The sequence below is a fragment of the Somniosus microcephalus genome, chromosome 10, assembly GCF_052327205.1.
Source record: "Somniosus microcephalus isolate GS21.2 chromosome 10, FLI_Smic_1.0, whole genome shotgun sequence".
NCBI lineage: Eukaryota > Metazoa > Chordata > Chondrichthyes > Squaliformes > Somniosidae > Somniosus > Somniosus microcephalus.
The window spans coordinates 191,578,532-191,596,193 of record NC_140996.1 but is presented as its reverse complement, the minus strand read 5'-3'; the positions used below and the strand labels follow the sequence as shown (position 1 = coordinate 191,596,193).

The following is a 17,662-nucleotide window of genomic DNA, read 5'->3' as shown; positions in this document are numbered from 1 at the left end:
CAGGAAATGAGAGAAATAACCAGTTAATTTGGTGGTGGTGAATAAGGAAAGAATGTTGGCCAGGAAACTAGAAGAACTACCCTGCTCTTCAAAGTGCATGAAATTTTCTATGTCCGCCTAAAATTAACAGACCACCTCCCTCAATCACCTTGGCTAGTAATTCAGCCATCTCACTCGTGAGGAAGGAGGGCAGTGAATTATCGGGAGAGATGTTATAAAATGCAAGAGGGTTGTCTTTACTCCAACAACCACTTCAGAAATAGTGAGTTTAAGCACATTCAGGGTAATACTAAAGAAGTTCTACATTGCCGATAGCCTTGCATAACTTTAAAATATTGTTTTAGACACTAAATACGGAATTCCTCCTTTACTTTCCCCATGGAGTAATTCCTACTTGCATGTGCAAAATAAGCAATCGGCTAGGGATAGTAATTCTGCTGAAGGGTGTGGATATTGTCTGGGGACAAGACTGCGCTTAATTGTGGTGCCCCTTGCAATCTAATAGTCTCCTGACACTCGGTATCTAATTTTACATTTTGAAAAATAGCCACTTAGATGAGGTACTTGTGGGTTTCTGGTGCCTGTGGAACCCCTTTCACCTTAACTCCTCACTAAGGAATCCTCAAGGGTTCACAAACTGTCTTGCATCACCCAATTTGGATTAAATTTGGGTTTACCTTACTGGTCCTCAATTAGGATACCCACAAGCTACTAATTGAATTAACCCTTTGCCAAATCATCAGACGTTAGATGACATGTCATGCTCTAACATTATTGACTACAAAAAATCACAATTATAGCTATTTAAATTTAAACATTGAATATACAAACAAGTGATCAATATAGTTATAAACAGGGTTACCTAACAATTTGAATAACAAATGATTAATAGACTTAACAAAATGAATAACCGAGATTGTAAAGCTAGCTCAGTGTATCACTAATTCAGTGTTAACTGGATTACTGAATATCAAACTATTGAGTTCAGTTGTCTGAGACTATTGAAAATTGGTGACATTAATTCCTTTTAGATAGCTGACAAGCTAACTGTTGAATTGCCAGTCTATGCAATAGATTAGTGTCTGTGCTAGTGGTTAAGTGTTTCTGGAGTCTATGCAACCTTTCCCTTATGAATGGCATGATTGAGTTGATCCTCTTCCTCCAGTGGGACGGCAGCGTTTGCTTCTGGAACGTCAAGGTGATGAGCAATGTTCCCTTTGACTTTTTTTTGGGTGTGTGGCCCCTTTAACGAGCTGCGCAGCCCATTCAAATTCCTGCACATGCAGTTTTTCCTATTGTAAAGCCTGCAAGCGGCCTGCACAGGAGCTCCAGACAGCTGCGCAGCTTAAAAGGAATATTGGTGATGAGCCTCCTCCGTGATGGGGCTATCTGTTCCACTCGGATTCTGTTTCGGCGGAATCTACCTTGTGCGCTAGTGACTGTATTTGAACTAGCTGGCTTAACTCTCGCCATCCTTCCTCTGGCAACTTGTAGAATCAAGTGACAGACTTATCTCTGCCTTTAACTGGCCTAGTATAGTCATTCAATTTGATTTATATAGCCTCTTGCTCTCTGTCCTGAATATACTTTGTACTTATTAAGTATATCTGCTAGGTAAAGATTATTGCAGAAGGCTACAGAAGAGAAAGAGTCTGATGAAAGATGTGCCAAATACCCTTTTACTGTACTTGCCCTAAATTCAAAGAAAAACCCCTTTCCATGCAATTGATCAATCTGGATGATGCATGAGTCTGAAAGATTCACCCCTTTCGTGTCCATTTCCAGAAGTCACTTAAGTTCCTGGAAGATGTCATTTAATGGGGCACGGATACTTAGACATGCCAAGTCTCTCTCACTCCCCTAACTTGATCTTTCTGTTCAGAGTCCTACACAAGACCAGATAAGGCACAGCATATTTCAAGCTATTCCTGAGCTGTCGTGTCACTGATAAGGAATGATTGTTTAAATAAACATCTTGATCTTAATTAGTTTCAATTTCCCAGTAGTCAGTTTAACTACTAACTCCATTTTGTCTCCAGACTGTTCGCAACCTTGGTGTCATAATTGACCTGAAATGAGCTTCTGATCACACATCAGTAAGACTGCCTATTTCCACCCCTGGAACACTGCCTGACTCCGCTCCTGCCTCAGCTCATTTGCTGCTGAAACGCTCAACTATGCCTTTTATCTCTAGACATGACTCTTTCGATGCACTGCTGGCTGGCCTCCCATGTTCTACCCTCCGTAAACTTGAGGTCACCCAAAACTCTGCTGCCCGTGTCCCAACTCTCAAGTCCTGTTCACCCATCACCCTCGTGCTCGCTGACCTACATTGGCTCCTGGTTAAGAAACACCTCTATTTTAAAATTCTCATCTTTGTTTTCAAATCCCTCCATGGACTCGCCCCTCCCTATTGCTGTAATCTGTTCCAGCTTCACAACCCTCTGATAGCTGCGCTCCTCTAATTCTGGCCTTTTAAGCATCCCTGATTTTAACTGCTCAACCATTGGTGGATTATGTGCAGCAGATGTTTTTGGTGTTCTGCCTGCTATAAAGCAGTATCGTTTGTAGTGTACCATCCTCTTAATAACCCTGTAGTCTTGGTTTTGAATGCCAGTGGTAGCGTCTTGGCTGATTTAATCTTTTATCTTTCGCACATCAGCTTACTGAAACATACCTTGGATGGATTGGTTCCAGTTAACTTCTCTTCAGTTTCTAGTTAATGGCTCCTTATCTATGAACGCACATGTTTTTAAATACTTACTTACAAAATTAGACACTACCCAGGCTAAAATTGAAATAAACAGAAAATCCTGGAAATAATCAGATGATCAGGCAGCATCTGTGGAGAGAGACACAGTACTGACTGGTATACACTTGTTCAGTGTTCCACAACTTTCAGAGGTAAAGTCTGCTGAAACTCAGCACATGGGCCTGTTGTGATCTTGTTCACTAGAAGGGTATTCTGCTTCCAATGCCCAAAGTAAATTCTTTCAAACATAGATACCTTGAAGCAAATTGCCAGAAAAATAATGGCCTGGAAATTGTGGTCCCTGGGATCATGTGGGCCAGGCCAACCAATCAAAAAGGGGGATTCCTATGATGCTTAGGGGCATTTCATTTATGTACGGAATCCCCATAAGCATAATAGAAATCTCCCAAATAAATAAAATTTCACACCACTTAAATAAAAATAAATGATCACATTCAAAAGTAATTAAAAGGCCCTTTAAGCATTTAAAATTTAATTTTTTGAAATTTTTTTTTACTTTTTAAAACGGGCCAAAATTTACCTAAACTAATTTTAAAATGTATATGTTTAAATCATTTAAAAAGTTATTTTAACCCTTGCGCTAGTAAAAGCGGGCCTTACGCCTGCTTTTACCAGGCGTCAGGGTTTTGTGGCATTCGCTGGCCAGTAATTGGGGAAATAGCCCAACTCTGCACCAACAAAAGTGATTTTGTAGCGGATGCGGTGGATCTGTCCAAGCGAAACTTGATAGATCGCAAGTTTCAGGTTTTCGCACATACACAGCACATGCTGGTATGCTGTCGGAAACACAGTAAAATCCGGGTCATTACTTCTGGTAGAAAGCACCAATATTCCACACTGACTCGATGTTAAAGATTTTTTTTGTGCCAGAGGCTTTCGTGGCATTCTCCACCTTTAATTAGAAAGCTGCTCAACCTTGAGGTTCTAGTGTCTTCTTTCATTGGAACTGATGGTGTTTACAATGCTCAAGTCTTTAACCAACACAGTTAATAGCATTGCCTAATGTAATTATTTCCAGTTTGTCACTGATGCATTCCGATCCATAGATGCTAATGCACGGCAGGGGGAACTGGCTTGACTGACATACTGACTTTGCAAACGAACTGGACCAAGGACGACTCTATAGCAAAGAAAACATGTTGCCCAGAGAACCTATGAATATTCCTACAGTCTCTTGTCAGAGTCACTCCTCTATGCACAAAATGATGGAAATCCAAGCTGCTTCATTAAACAAAGCTGGGTTGTACTGTAGTTTAATGTACATTTCTTACTGCGGAAGTTCTTTACAAGGACTATACAACTAAAATTCCCTCTAACTTTTTTTTGTGTGCAGTCCCTTTAACTGGCTGTGGCCCATTCAAATTTTCACGCATGTGTGTTTTCTTCCCTGTAAAAGCCAGTGAGTGGCCTGCATAGGATCTCCAGACCGCTGTGCAGCTTAGCGGGAACGTTGGCACCAATTGTATCTATGCAAACAGGGTGCACTAAATTATGCTAACTGACTGCAAGGCTGTGGGAGGGGTGTGGAGTGAAAGTGGTGATGACACTATGTAGCGAGTACAATTTATGCTGACTTCTAAGCCGCTGGTCTGTTGTAAACTAGAGCAATGCAGCTAAAGCTAGAGCAATGCAGCTAAAGCTAACAAAAGGAATCATGCCATGGCACCAACACAAGGAATCATGCCATGGCACTAACACCAAAAGAGCAGTATAACGAAGGACGGGGAAAGAAAAGAAGATCGCAGCTTCCACTTGGGTTTGATCCTTGATCGTGAGAGTATGTTCATGCCCTAATTTTTTTTAATCAATTAATTTTATCTTTATGTAACTTCGAGTGAAGCCCCTTTGAGTAGTTGCATTTGTCTGAACCATAAAGTTAACTTTAAAATGTATTTTTAATTCTCAGTTGATGGACTTTGTGCTGTTGCTAGTACCATTGGAAAAGAGCTTGCTCCACATGTAAAGAAACATGGAAGTAAATTGATTCCTGAATCGATAAAGAAAGATAACAATTCAAAAGCCAATCTAGAAGGAGCCCTGGTGGTGGCAGCAAGTGGAGTTCAAGGTACATGTACATCTATTTTGTTTTTCTGTCAACTTCTCTTAAGTTATAAATGTACCATTTAACATCTCATTAAATTCATAACTTTTATTAAACTTGTGGAAATTGCCAGATAAATTAAAGAAAGACAGTTGTGAATGTTGGTGGACAATTAAACAACTAATGGGAGGAGGAGTCTCCATGAATATCCCCATTCTCAATGATGGTGGGGCCAGCACACAAGTGCAAAAAACAAGGCTGAAACATTTGCAACCATCTTCAGCCAGAAGTGCCAAGTGGATGACCCATATCGGCCTCCTCCTGAGGACCCCACCGTCACAGAAGCCAGTCTTCAGCCAACTCGATTCATGCCACGTGATATCAAGAAATGGCTGAGTGCACTAGATACAGCAAAGGCTGTGGGCCCCAACAACATCCCGGCTGTCATGCTGAAGACTTGTGCTCCAGAACTAGCTGCGCCTCCAGCCAAGCTGTTCCAGTATAGCTATAACACTGGCATCTGCCTGACAATGTGGAAAACTGCTCAAGTATGTCCTGTCCACAAAATGCAGGACAATCCAATCTGGTCAATTACCGCCCCATCAGTCTACTCTCAATCATCAGCAAAGTGATGGAAGGTGTCGTCGGCAGTGCTATCAAGCAGCATTTACTCACCAATAATCTGCTTACCGATGCTCCGTTTGAGTTTTGTCAGGTCCACTCGGCTCCAGACCTCATTACAGACTTGGTCCAAACATGGACAAAAGAGCTGAATTCCAGAGGTGAGCTGAGTGTGACAGCCCTTGACACCAAGGCAGCATTTGACCAATTTTACTAGGGCTCCTTGATTACACACTTGAAGTCAAGGGGAAAACTCTCCACTGGCTGGAGTCATACCTAGCACAAAAGATGGTTGTGATTGTTAGAGGTCAATCATGTCCACACCAGGAAATCGCTGTGGGAGTTCCTCGGGGCAGTGTCCTAGGCCCAAACATCTTCAGCTGCTTCATCAATGACCTTCCCTCCATCATAAGGTCAGAAGTGGGGATGTTCACTAATGATTGCAGTCTTCAGTTCCATTCGCGACGACTCCAGATAATGAAGCAGTCAGTCCATGCCCGCATGCAGCAAGACCTGGACGACATTCAGGATTGGGCTGGTGTGGCACGAATGTCACTTGCCACTTAAGTGCCAGGCAATGACTATCTCCAATAAGTGAGTTTCTAACCACCGCCCGCTGATATTCAATGGCATCACCATCAACATCCTGGGGGTTGCCATTGACCAGAAACTTAACTGGACCAGCCACATAAATACTGCGCAACAAGAGCTGGGTATTCTGCGACAAGTGTCTCATCTGACTTCCAAAACCTTTCAACCATCTACAAGGCACAAAGTCAGGAGTGTGATGACATACTCTCCACTTGCCTGGATGAGTGCAGCTCCAATAACAATCGAAGCTTGACACCATCCAGGACAAAGCAGCCTGCTTGATTGGCACTACCTTACACATTCACTCCCTCTTCCACCACCGGCATGCCATGGCTGTAGTGTGTACAATCTACAAGATGTACTGCAGCAACTTGCCAAGGCTTCTTCGACGGCACCTCTCAAATCTGCGACCTCTACCACCTAGAAGGACACCATCACCTGCACACCATCCTGACTTGGAAATGCATTGTTCCTTCATCGCTGGGTCAAAATCCTTGAACTCCCTCCCTAACAGCACTGTGGGAGTACTTTCACCATGTGGACTGCAGCTCACCACCACCTTTTTCAAGGGCAATTAGAGATGGGCAGTAAATCCTGGCCTTGCCAGCCTTCCCAGGAACTAATTTATAAAAAAAAAAATACTTACTGATTCCATTTATGCAACAGTTCAGAGTGCATTGTTTAGATTAGTGAATAACTTGATAACTGAACATAAGAATTTTTATGAACACTGGGAACTGTTGCATAGTGTTTGTTACTGGACTAGTAATCCCAGAGGCCTGAACTAGATCCGGAGACACGATCCCACCATGGCAGCTGGGGAATTTAAATTCAGTTAATTTAATTTTTTTTTTTTTTTTTTAAACCGCTTGCATCAGTAATGGTGACCATGAACCTACTGGATTATTGTTTAAAAACCAATCTGGTTCAGTAATGTCCTTTTTTTAGGAAAGGAAATCTGCCATCCTTACCGGGTCTGGCCTTTGACTCCAGACCCACAGTAATGTGGTTGATTCTTAACTGCCCTCTGAAATGGCCTAGCAAACCTAGAAGGCAACAGTTAGGAATGGACAATAAATGCTAGCCTTGCCCACATCCTGTGAATTAAGAAACAAAAAGATAAAAGCCATTGGATCCATCAAGGCTGCCCCCTTTTCATTGATCAACCAAACTTACTTGCCTTCTCTTTCCCCTCCAGAAAAGACACCAAATTTTCTACATTGACTGTTGATTTCAGTAATCTTTCCTGGTTTACAGTTCTGTTATCCTCTACGTGAAAATGCTTCAGTACTCCAACTTTCTGTTCTTCAACTTCTGCCCTTGGGATTTGAACAATTTATCTTTCTTTCAATTCTATTCAGTCAATCACTTGGATCATCTTGCAATCTAAAAAGACAAGCTGAAATTCTTTAACTTTTCCTGATGCCTAGAATTTTTTTTGCCTGTGTACTCTCTCTATAGTAGTAGTCTTTTCTCTAATTTGGTGACCAGAACTGCAGACATTATTCCAGATGAGGTCTCCTTAACACTTGAACAGGATAACTAATGAGGAACAGTGCAACCAGATTCAGAAGGATTTAGATCTCTTGGATAACTGGGCCAGTAGGTAGCCATGCAATTCAATGTGGGGAAAAATGTAATTTGTATGGGAGCAGAAACTCCCCCAAAAGAAAGGAACATTTAGTACAGGAAACTTTGATATCTGGCACCGATGGGACTGAGCTGTTGCCGTCCCATCAAAATTGCTGGACAAACCAGCGCTAATGTTGAAACATACGGAGATTTTGAGCTCCGTATCTGGCAACAAACCTTGTTGCTTAGCAACAGCTTCTAAACAATCGGCCGTACCTTGCAAGCGTCTCAAGCTTAGCAACAGCTTCAGCGGGACCTTGCAGAGCCTGACTGGTTGGGGGGGGGAAAAAGCAACGAAAAGAAAAAAAAAAAAAACCCTAACTAAACGGCTCCTGATTTTTGCCGGTGGATCGAGCATTCCGGACAGTTAACCTCCAGATAAACCAAAGTTTCCTGTAGTAATACCACATGATGGGAACAGGAGTAGGCCATTTAGTCCCTTGAGCCTATTCTGCTATTCAGTGAGATCATGGCTAATCTGTATCATAACTCCATTTACCCACCTTGGCTCCATATCCCTAATACTCTTGGCAATTAAAAATCTTTAGATCGCAGATTTAAAATGATTAATTGAACTACAATCTTTTTTTTGTATGAGACACTTCTAGCACCCTTTTGCATGAAGTGTTTCCCAACTTCTCCTAAATGGTCTGGCTCTGATTTTAATGTTTAGAGAAGAGTCAGGAATTATGAACTGCATTTGATTTGTCCTCTATCCTTCTACTATTGTGACCCTTTAACTTATTTGTCTTTTTAAGTACAGCCGAGTGCTGTACTAAAAGCATTATATTGGTCCACCATAATCCCTAAATCTCTTTCCTGTTCCACTTAATATATGCTCGCGTGGTTCTTGTTCTTGTACTAATTTTACACTTATCTGTGTTAAATTTTAATTGCCACCTGCTTCCCCAGTTACCAAAAGATTCCATTCATTCTGAATTTGGTTGCATTTCTCCATCCTTGGTCCCTTCCTATTCATCTATGTCCTGTGCCTTTCTGGTTGTCTGGAACCACAGGATCAGGTTCTGTATCAATGCTGATGACTCCTCCTCTCTTGATTCCATGGCTGCTACTTCACTAATGAATATTTAAGATGTGAATAAATCAAAATTTCTTCCTACTTAATGGAGACAAAACTGAAGCCATTCTTTTCATCTCCCATCAGCTCTCCCTACATCCATCACAGGCAGTAGGCAATGTTGTGAAGTCTCGCTATGCTGCTTGATCTTGAGTTAAGTTTCCTGTCCAATATTTGTTTAATCACCAAGACCACCACCTTCTGCCTTTGTATCATTCACTAATTGCCACCAAGATTGCAATCCTTGTATATTATTACCTTGAGGCTCTTTCTCTAATATTTTGCTAACCGGCCTTCCCACTTTAAACTCTACAAACTGCAACTTGTTCAGAATGCTGCTTAAGGGTTTCTTGCTCATTAAAGGTCCTGCATTACTAAGGTCCTCGCCAGGCTCCACTGACTCCCATGCCCCTATGAATCAACTTTCAAAATCCTTGTCCTTGCCTTCAAGCGCCTGTGACGTCTTGCCCATCCTAAATTAGTGACCTCCATCAACCCAAAGTCCCCACTTGCACCTTCCTTGTCATTGGTCTATTCCTCATTTCCTATTTTTTTTTTTTTACTCCACCATTGATAGCTATTCTGTCTCAAACAAAACTAATAGCAAGTTGAGGACCAGGCCAAATCATTGTGATCTCGTAGGTGAATGAATAATCAACGTAAGTTGTAACTGGTTGGTTTTAATTGACAGGATTTGCTACTGTGTGGCATGGTTTAGAGTGCGCAGCAAAGTGCATAGCCAAGAGTGTTGCAGCAGAGACCGTCCACACTATGAAATATAAGTAAGTAGCTTTTTATTTAAAGCAGAATTCATTAGAAATTCAATTTGCAAAAGCAATATGTATTGTTCATAACTGACACTTATATACTTTCAGAAACCGAAACATGACAACTTGCACTTCAAAAATGAACTAAATTGGTTCAGACAGTATAATTTATTTGAAATTAATTGCTTTAAATTAGCTTTATCTTTTTGGCACAGTGCATCAAGATCAGCTTGTGAATCATTTTGGGCTACTTTGTGCAATGTTTGTTCTTGCTACTGTAGAACTATATGCAAAAGGGGAGCACTGCTGACTGCTTTATTTTCTTTTCTACAATATCCTTTTTAATATAAACGTGGTTCTCTTTCCTCTGTCCCTGCATACTTTGAGAATTCATTCCACCCATATAGGTGAGCTAGTTAATTTTAATTTGTGTGTCTCATTAAATAATGAACAGGATTTCAGTTTTCCATTGACTTCATTTCTGCTGGCAACAGTATAAACTGTGTGTTTAGAGTATTTCTCCCATTTGGTCACTTTCCCATCTTTGGTAATACTGTACTCCACACCACTTTCTCAAATTTGGAGGAGGGGGAATCAAATGTCTTGTTGTTTAACCACTATTGCCATACTCTGCTTAATGTTAACAGTTTATTCACTTTGGTAGGAAGAATAGGAAAAACAGAATTTTTTTTTAAAATCATGAGAAACTATTAAATGTTGGTGTTCAGAGATGTATGTGTCCTCTTACAGGAAACGCAGCATGCAGGTACAACAAGCAATTAGGAAGGCAAATGGCATGTTGGCCTTTATTGCAAGGGCATTGGAGTACAAGCGTAAGGAAGCCTTGCTGCAATTGTATGGGAAATAACAGAAAATGCTGGAAACGCTCAACGGGCCAGGCAGCATCAGTGGAGAGAGAAAAACAAGAGTTAACATTTCACAGACCTGAAACATTAACTCTTGTTTTTCTCCCTCTCCATGGCTGCTGCCTGACCTGAGTGTTTCCAGCATTTTCTGTTTCAGATTTCCAGCATCTGCAGTATTTTGCTATTGTTACAGGGCTTTGGTGAGACCACACCTGGAGTACTGTGCAGCTTTGGCCTCCTTTTAATCCATGATATACTTGCCTTGGAGGCGGAGCAACGAAGGTTCACTGGATTGATTCCTGGGATGAGGGTTGTCCTATGAGGAGAGATTGAATAGATTGGGCCTGTACACCTCTGGAGTTTAGAAAAATGAGGGGTGATCTCTTTGAAACATACAAGATTCTGAGGGGGATTGACAGGGTAGATGCTGAGAGGTTGTTTCCCCTGGCTGGAGAATCTAGAACCAGAGGGCAGAGTCCCAGGATAAGGGGTCAGCCATTTAAGACTGAGATGAGGAGGAATTTCCTCACCTCGGGGTTGTGGACCATAGAAATTTACGACGCAGAGGGAGGCCATTTGGCCCATCATATCTGTGCCTGCTGAAAAGAACTATCCAGCCTAATCCCACTTTCCAACTCTTGGTCTGTAGCTTACTGCACTTCAAGTGCATATCCAAGTACTTTATAAATGTGGTGAGGATTTCTGCCTCTACTACCCTTTCAGGCAGTGAGTTCCAGACCCCACCATCCTCTGGGTGAAAAAAGTTCTCCTCAACTCTCCTCTAATCCTTCTACCAATTACTTTAAATCTATGCCCCTAGTTATTGATCTCTATGCTAAGGGAAATAGCTCTTTCCTATCCACTCTATCTAGGCCCCTCATAATTTTATACACCTCAATTAAGTCTCCCCCTCAGCTGCCTCTGTTCCAAAGAAAACAACCCCAGTCTATCCGATCTTTCCTCATAGCTAAAATTCTCCAGTCCTGGCAACATAAATCTCCTCTGTACTCTCTCTAGTGCAATCACATCGTTCCTGTAATGTGGGGACCAGAACTCTGGAGTATTCTAGCTGTGGCCTAACTAGTGTTTTATACAGTTCAAGCATAACCTCCCTGCTCTTGTATTCGATGTTTTGACTAGTAAAGTATCCCATATGCCTTAACCACCTTATCTACCTGTCCTGCTACCTTCAGGGATCTGTGGACATGTACTCCAAGGTGTCTCTGTTCCTCTACACTTCTCAGTTTCCTACCATTCCCTTGCTTTGTTAACACTTCCCAAATGCATTACCTCACACTTCTCTGGATTGACTTCCATTTGCCACTTTTCTGCCCACCTGACCAGTCTACAGCATTCTTCCTCACTATCAACCACATGGTCAATTTTTGTATCTTCTGCAAACTTCTTGGCCATGTCCCTTACATTTGAAGTCTAAATCATTGATCTATACCACAAAAAGCAAGGGACCTAGTACTGAGCCCTGCAGAACTCCACTGGAAACAGCCTGCCAGTCACAAAAACACCCTTCGACCATTACCCTTTCCTGCCACTGAACCAATTTTGGATCCAACTTGCCACTTTCCCTTGGATCCCATGGGCTTTTACTTTTTTAACCAACTTGTCATGTGGGACCTTGTAGACTACATCAAACGTGCTACCCTCATCGACTCTCCTCATTACCACCTCAAAAAATTCAATTAAGTTAGTCAGACATGACCTTCCCTTAACAAATCCCTGCTGACTGTACTTGATTAATCTGTCTTTCTAAATGACAATTAATACCGTCCCTCAACTTTTTCCAATAATTTTCCCACTGCTGAAGTTAGGCTGATTGGACTGTAATCAATTGGTCTAGCCCTTTCTCCCTTTTTTAAACAATGGTACAACGTTAGCAGTCCTCTGACACCACACCTGTAGCCAGAGAGGGTTAGAAAATGATGGTCAGTGCCTCTGTTCTTCTCTTGTTTCTCTTAACAGCCTGGGATACATTTCACTGGGCCTGGCAATTTATCTACTTTCAAAGATGCTAAACCCCTTAATACTTCCTCTCACTATATTTATCTCATCTAATATTTCACACTCCTCAACTACAACATCTTTTTTTGTAAAGACTGACGCAAGGTATTCATTAAGAACCATACCCATGTCTTTGCGGAACACCTCCGTTCAGTCCGTAAGGGTGACCCCGAGCTTCCGGTCGCCTGTCATTTCAATTCACCGCTCCATTCCCACTCGGACCTCACCGTCCTTGGCCTCTTGTACTGTTCCACGGAAGCTCAACGTAAACTCGAGGAACAGCACCTCATCTTCCGATTAGGCAGTCTGCAGCCTTCCGGTCTCAATATCGAGTTCAACAATTTCAGATCATAACCTCGGCCCCTATTTCATTTTCACTTATATTTTTCCACTCCTTTCCTTTCCCCCCCCCCCCCCCCCCCCTTTCCTTTTGTTTCTCTCTCACACCTGGCAGCTATCTTTTGCCCTGCCAGTACACTTTACACCTAATCACAGCCTATTACCATCTCGTCTAGCTTCTAATCTCTTTTACTTCTTTTGGTTCTTTTATTCTTTTGTCCGATCGCAGCCCTGCCTTCGATCTAGTTCCTTTTCTCTCCAGTTTTGAAGAAGGGTCAAACCCGAAACGTCAACTCAAATTTCTCTCCACGGATGTTGCCTGACTTGCTGAGTTTTTCCAGCATTTTCTGTTGTTATTTCCCATGTCTTCTGCCTCCATAACAGGTTACCTTTCTGAAATCTTTGGAATTCTCTACCCCAAAGGGCTATGGATGCGAAGTCGTTGAGTATATTCAAGGCTGAAATAGATAGCTTTTTGGACTCGTGGGGATCGGGCAGAAAAGTGGAGTTGAAGTCTAAGATCAGCCATGATCTTATTGAATGGCGGAGCAGGCTCGAGTGGCTGTATGTTCTACACCTCCTAATTCTTGTGTTCTTATTCTTATTCCTGATCTGGTTACTGCCAACTGAAAAATCTCACTAGCACAAAGTTCTTTCATTATAGAAAGCTTTGTATGTGTTTTCTTGACGGCTCACACTGACTTATGTGGTACTGAGCTGTACAGACCAGGAAAATCCCAGGTTTGATCCCTGTGCTGAGTTAACTGATCTCGGCCAGGGCAACATGGAGATGCTTAATGCTTCTTGGCAAGGCGGGGGGGCAGGGAGAGGAATCGGTTATGGTTCCTGCTCCTTGCCAGAAATCAGTGACCTGTAGGGAAGTACTCGTGTTCAGCTCTCTGGGCGTACCCTTGCATGGCTCCATTCCTACCTATCTAAACATAGCCAGTGCATCTCCAGCAATAGTATCTTTTCCTACACTAACTATTGGAATGTGGAATTCCAAACAGATCAAGACAGAGTGGGCTAACTAACACTTTGCTCTTTTAGTTCAGCAACAAACATTTGCAAGTCTGGCCCATTTTTCTTATAAGAGGGATTACCATCGAGCCTCCAAGATCGTACATGTGGCGATGGTGCTTAAGAATCTTGTGCGATGCAGGGCTCTTTGGAATAGGGAACTTCCAGCTCCTTGGATGCCTTCCATTTTTATACTTAGAATAGAAATACATATTATAATTATTCATTAACTCCTCACTGGTAGTTTCTTTTCCAGTTCTTATCTCACTCTCTAGATTTGGATCTCTGCTTCTTTTGCTGGGTCTGCACTCACTCTCCTGTCAATCATTCCATTTCCATGCCCATTCCTCATAGGTCAGCTCTTCACCAACCCTCTAACATTCAGTATTCTACATTCATCATCATCATCTGTAATAGATAAGTCAACCATTTCTACTCCAAACTACAGTTACTGACTTCTGATCTCCTTTCCACCCTGTATCTAGTGCAAGCGCAGTATATGTAGTCCCCTAGCAACCTCTTTCCCCCCCCCCCCCCCCCCCACATGATCATATCCCTATTATATCCTACAGTAATCTCCAGAGTTCCCCAGGATCTGTTGTGAACCTCTTCCTTAACTACATGCTACCACTCAACCATGACAGCCACAGGCATGCAGTCAGCTTTCACACATATGCTGCTGATGCCCAGCACTACCTCTTCATTTCTCGCAGTCCTTCGACTGCTATGAGATGACACTAACTGGGTACGCCTCATGGATTTTGTCGTGGGCTGTCCTTGCTATTCCACCCACCACCTAACTGATGCAGCCATGCCCAATAAATTTGCTCTGCCCCCAGCCAGATGGTGTGTCGCTTGATTACCTGCATTTTTCTCCTGAACAGGCAAAACATAACCTCATTCTGAATGAGCTATGGTGTAGATCTGCTTCCTAATGTTGGATGCTCCTTTATGACTGGAAACTCGTTCCTGGCTAAAGTATCTTTTTTAATTCAGACGATGAAGTAAGGAGTGAGCTTTCTCTTTCCCTTTCCCCAAACCCTTGGTTTGGATGTCTGGCTGCACCTCTTTCACTCCCCTTTGGAAGGTCCCCTTGGACAGTCAAATCCCTGAAATTGTTGGTGCCTTAACTTGCAAACGCTCCACATGCATCTGCTGTGCTCAAAGCCAACCTAACAAGTTCTCCACCTGAAATTGCATTGCCTCTAACCTTGGGTCACCTCCGTGACTTCTGTGTCCAATTATACTGGACTGGCCAAGCCTGGTCTGCTTTACATTTCTTGCCTCCATTTCTCTAATGATCCTTTCACTTCTCTAATGGCGCTAATACCCCTTCACTATCTAAATCAGTTCCAATCAAAATCTTGACTGGCATGGGTGATCGACCCCCAACTCTCTCACCCTGCATAGCGGTATTTCAGCCAAACTCTGGCCATGGGTATCAAACCAAAGTCCCCCAATGTGAGCAACTTTGCCCTGCACAAAGTGTAATACTTCACCAGACAGAGCTGTAGCATCATGAAAGAACATTCTTTGCACCCTGTTCACTATGATCTGGTGAAGGTAAGGAGACATAAATTTCTAAATCTATGGTCACCGCAAAAAACAACCTCTTCGAGTTCACATGGTCTCCCGGATTGTGTCGCAGGGCTTCTGAAAGACAAGCAAAGGTTGGCCATGTGCCCACTTTGTCATGTTTAGAACACCTAATTTTTGTCGTCCTCCTTCTATGTGGCCTGATTTATAGACTCTCCATGTGGGCTGAACAGCTGGCTCACCAAGTAGTCCATCTCTGGTCCAGTATGGGGCATTTGATCTCTCACCCACGTGGATGGTTCATTGACACTTGCAAGGCCATAAAATTATTGACCCGCTCATTTAGCTGCTTGAGATCAGGTAGCCATATTCTTAAATTGCCTGGAAAACTCTCCTAAATGTTGCTGCAACATTAAGGACCAATATCTTGGTAGTCTGTTATATTTTCACCCTCTAACCAAATGTCTCTAAGCAGGTGTTAAATCAAGCATCTCGAAGAATAGCATGTTTTGCAACATCATAGTTCACGCACTCTGCTGGCTTGACATGAGAATACACAGCGAGTGCTTTATTGCTCATTAATGTGAAACAACTTACCCATATGTAATTGGCTCACTTATGGTGATAAGCTGTCAACACAAATGCCTGAATAAACCTCACTATCCTCTCCCTTTTTAAAATTTGGAATTAAATTGGATTTAACCATTACAAGCCAAGTGTTCTGGAACCTCAAGGACTGAACTCCCTGTTGATATGCATTTCTCTGCCAGTTGAAGAGCACTTTCTCCTCCTCATGCCTGAATATGCACTTTTTTTGGTTCCAGCTTGTGCTGTGCTCATTTTCAGGTTCCCAGCCTTCAACTTCAACATTTCTAACTGAAATACCTGATCCTTAACTCTTGCTCTGCAGTCAACTGAGCTAGCTCAGTATCTTTGTCTACATCTTTGATATGGTCAACTTTTTTTTTTTATTCGTAACATACTGGGGGTGTGCAGCATTGTAGTTATGCTAATATATAGTAATCCAGAGGCCGGGACTAATAATCCAGAGACTCGAGTTCAAAAATTTAGCAGTGACCAATTTCCAGAAAAAGACAGGAGTACGAACATAATGAGTAGGCCAATCGGCCCCTCGAGCCTGCAACGCCATTCAATAAGATCATGGCTGATCCAATCTTGGCCTCAACACCACTTTCCCGCTCTCTCCCATACCCCTTGATTCGCTTGTAGTTCAAATGTCTGTCAATCTCTGCCTTGAATATATTCAATGACTCCACCTCCATGGCTCTCTGGGGTAGAGAATTCCAAAGATTCACAAACCTCTGAGAAGAAATTCCTCCTCATCTCCGTCTTAAATGGGCGACCACTTATTCTGAAACTATGCCCCCTAGTTCTAGATACCCCCACGAGGGGAAACATCCCCTCCGCATCCACCCAGTCAATCCCCCTCAATCTTTTATTTCAATAAGATCACCTCTCATTCTTCTAAACTCCAATGAGTATAGGCTCAACCTTTTGTCATACGTCAACCCCTTCATCCCAGGAATCAACATAGTGAACCTTCTCTGCACTGCCTCCAATGCAAGTATATCCTTCCTTTGAATATGGAGACCCAAACTGTATGCAGTACTCCAAGTGCAGTCTCCCAATGCCCTGTAAAGTTGCATCAAAACTTCTCTACTTTCATATTCTATACCCGTTGCAATGAAGGCCAACATTCCATTAGCCTTCCAAATTACTTGCTGTACCTGCATGCTAACTTTTTGTATTTTCATGTACTAGGACCCCCAGATCCCTTTGTACCACAGCATTTTGTAGTTTCACTCCATTTAAAAAAAAAAAAAAAAAAAAAAAATTTTGCTTTTTCATTCTTCCTTCCAAAGTGGATAACCTCACATTTTCCCACATTATACGCCATGTCAAATTTTTGCCCACTCACCTAACCTATCTACAGGAAACTCATTTTTATCCGGCACCGACGGGACTGGCGTGGTGCTGGTTGATCAAAAAGTCCAGATTAGAAGTATACTTACTAAAGTACGAGAGCCCCGTACACTGCCACAGATCCAGGCGTCCCTGTTGCATGGCAACAGGTGCAGGAACCCTGGTTACTCAGCCACAGATCCAGGAACCCCGGTTACACGGCCACCAATATGAGGTAAAACTTACCTGAACCTACTCCTGAATTTTGTCAGTTAAGAGAGATTTCCGGTTATTTAGGTGCCGGTAAAAAGAGTTTCCTGTATATCCCTTTGCAGATTGTGTCCTCCTCACAACGTGCTAACCCACCTATCTTTGTATCATCAGCAAATTTGGCTACAGTGCACTCGGTCCCTTCATCCAAGTCATTAATATAGATTGTAAATAGCTGAAGCCCCAGCA

The 17,662-nt window shown here is 42.4% G+C and overlaps 1 protein-coding gene across 6 annotated transcripts in view; it reads left to right on the top strand.

The window, feature by feature from the left end:
* The window catches only part of sparta (spartin a), a 60,901-nt gene that overhangs the window by 32,110 nt on the left and 11,129 nt on the right, over window positions 1–17,662 (top strand). For 4 of the 6 annotated variants that reach the window (XM_085999361.1, XM_085999357.1, XM_085999358.1 and 1 more), the window contains 3 exons: window positions 4,680–4,838; window positions 8,824–8,889; window positions 9,428–9,518. In XM_085999361.1, the coding sequence (XP_085855487.1) occupies window positions 4,680–4,838; window positions 8,824–8,889; window positions 9,428–9,518 (316 nt within the window). The remainder of the gene's footprint in view (window positions 1–4,679; window positions 4,839–8,823; window positions 8,890–9,427; window positions 9,519–17,662) is intronic. The other 2 variants (XM_085999362.1, XM_085999363.1) reach the window with 1 other exon arrangement.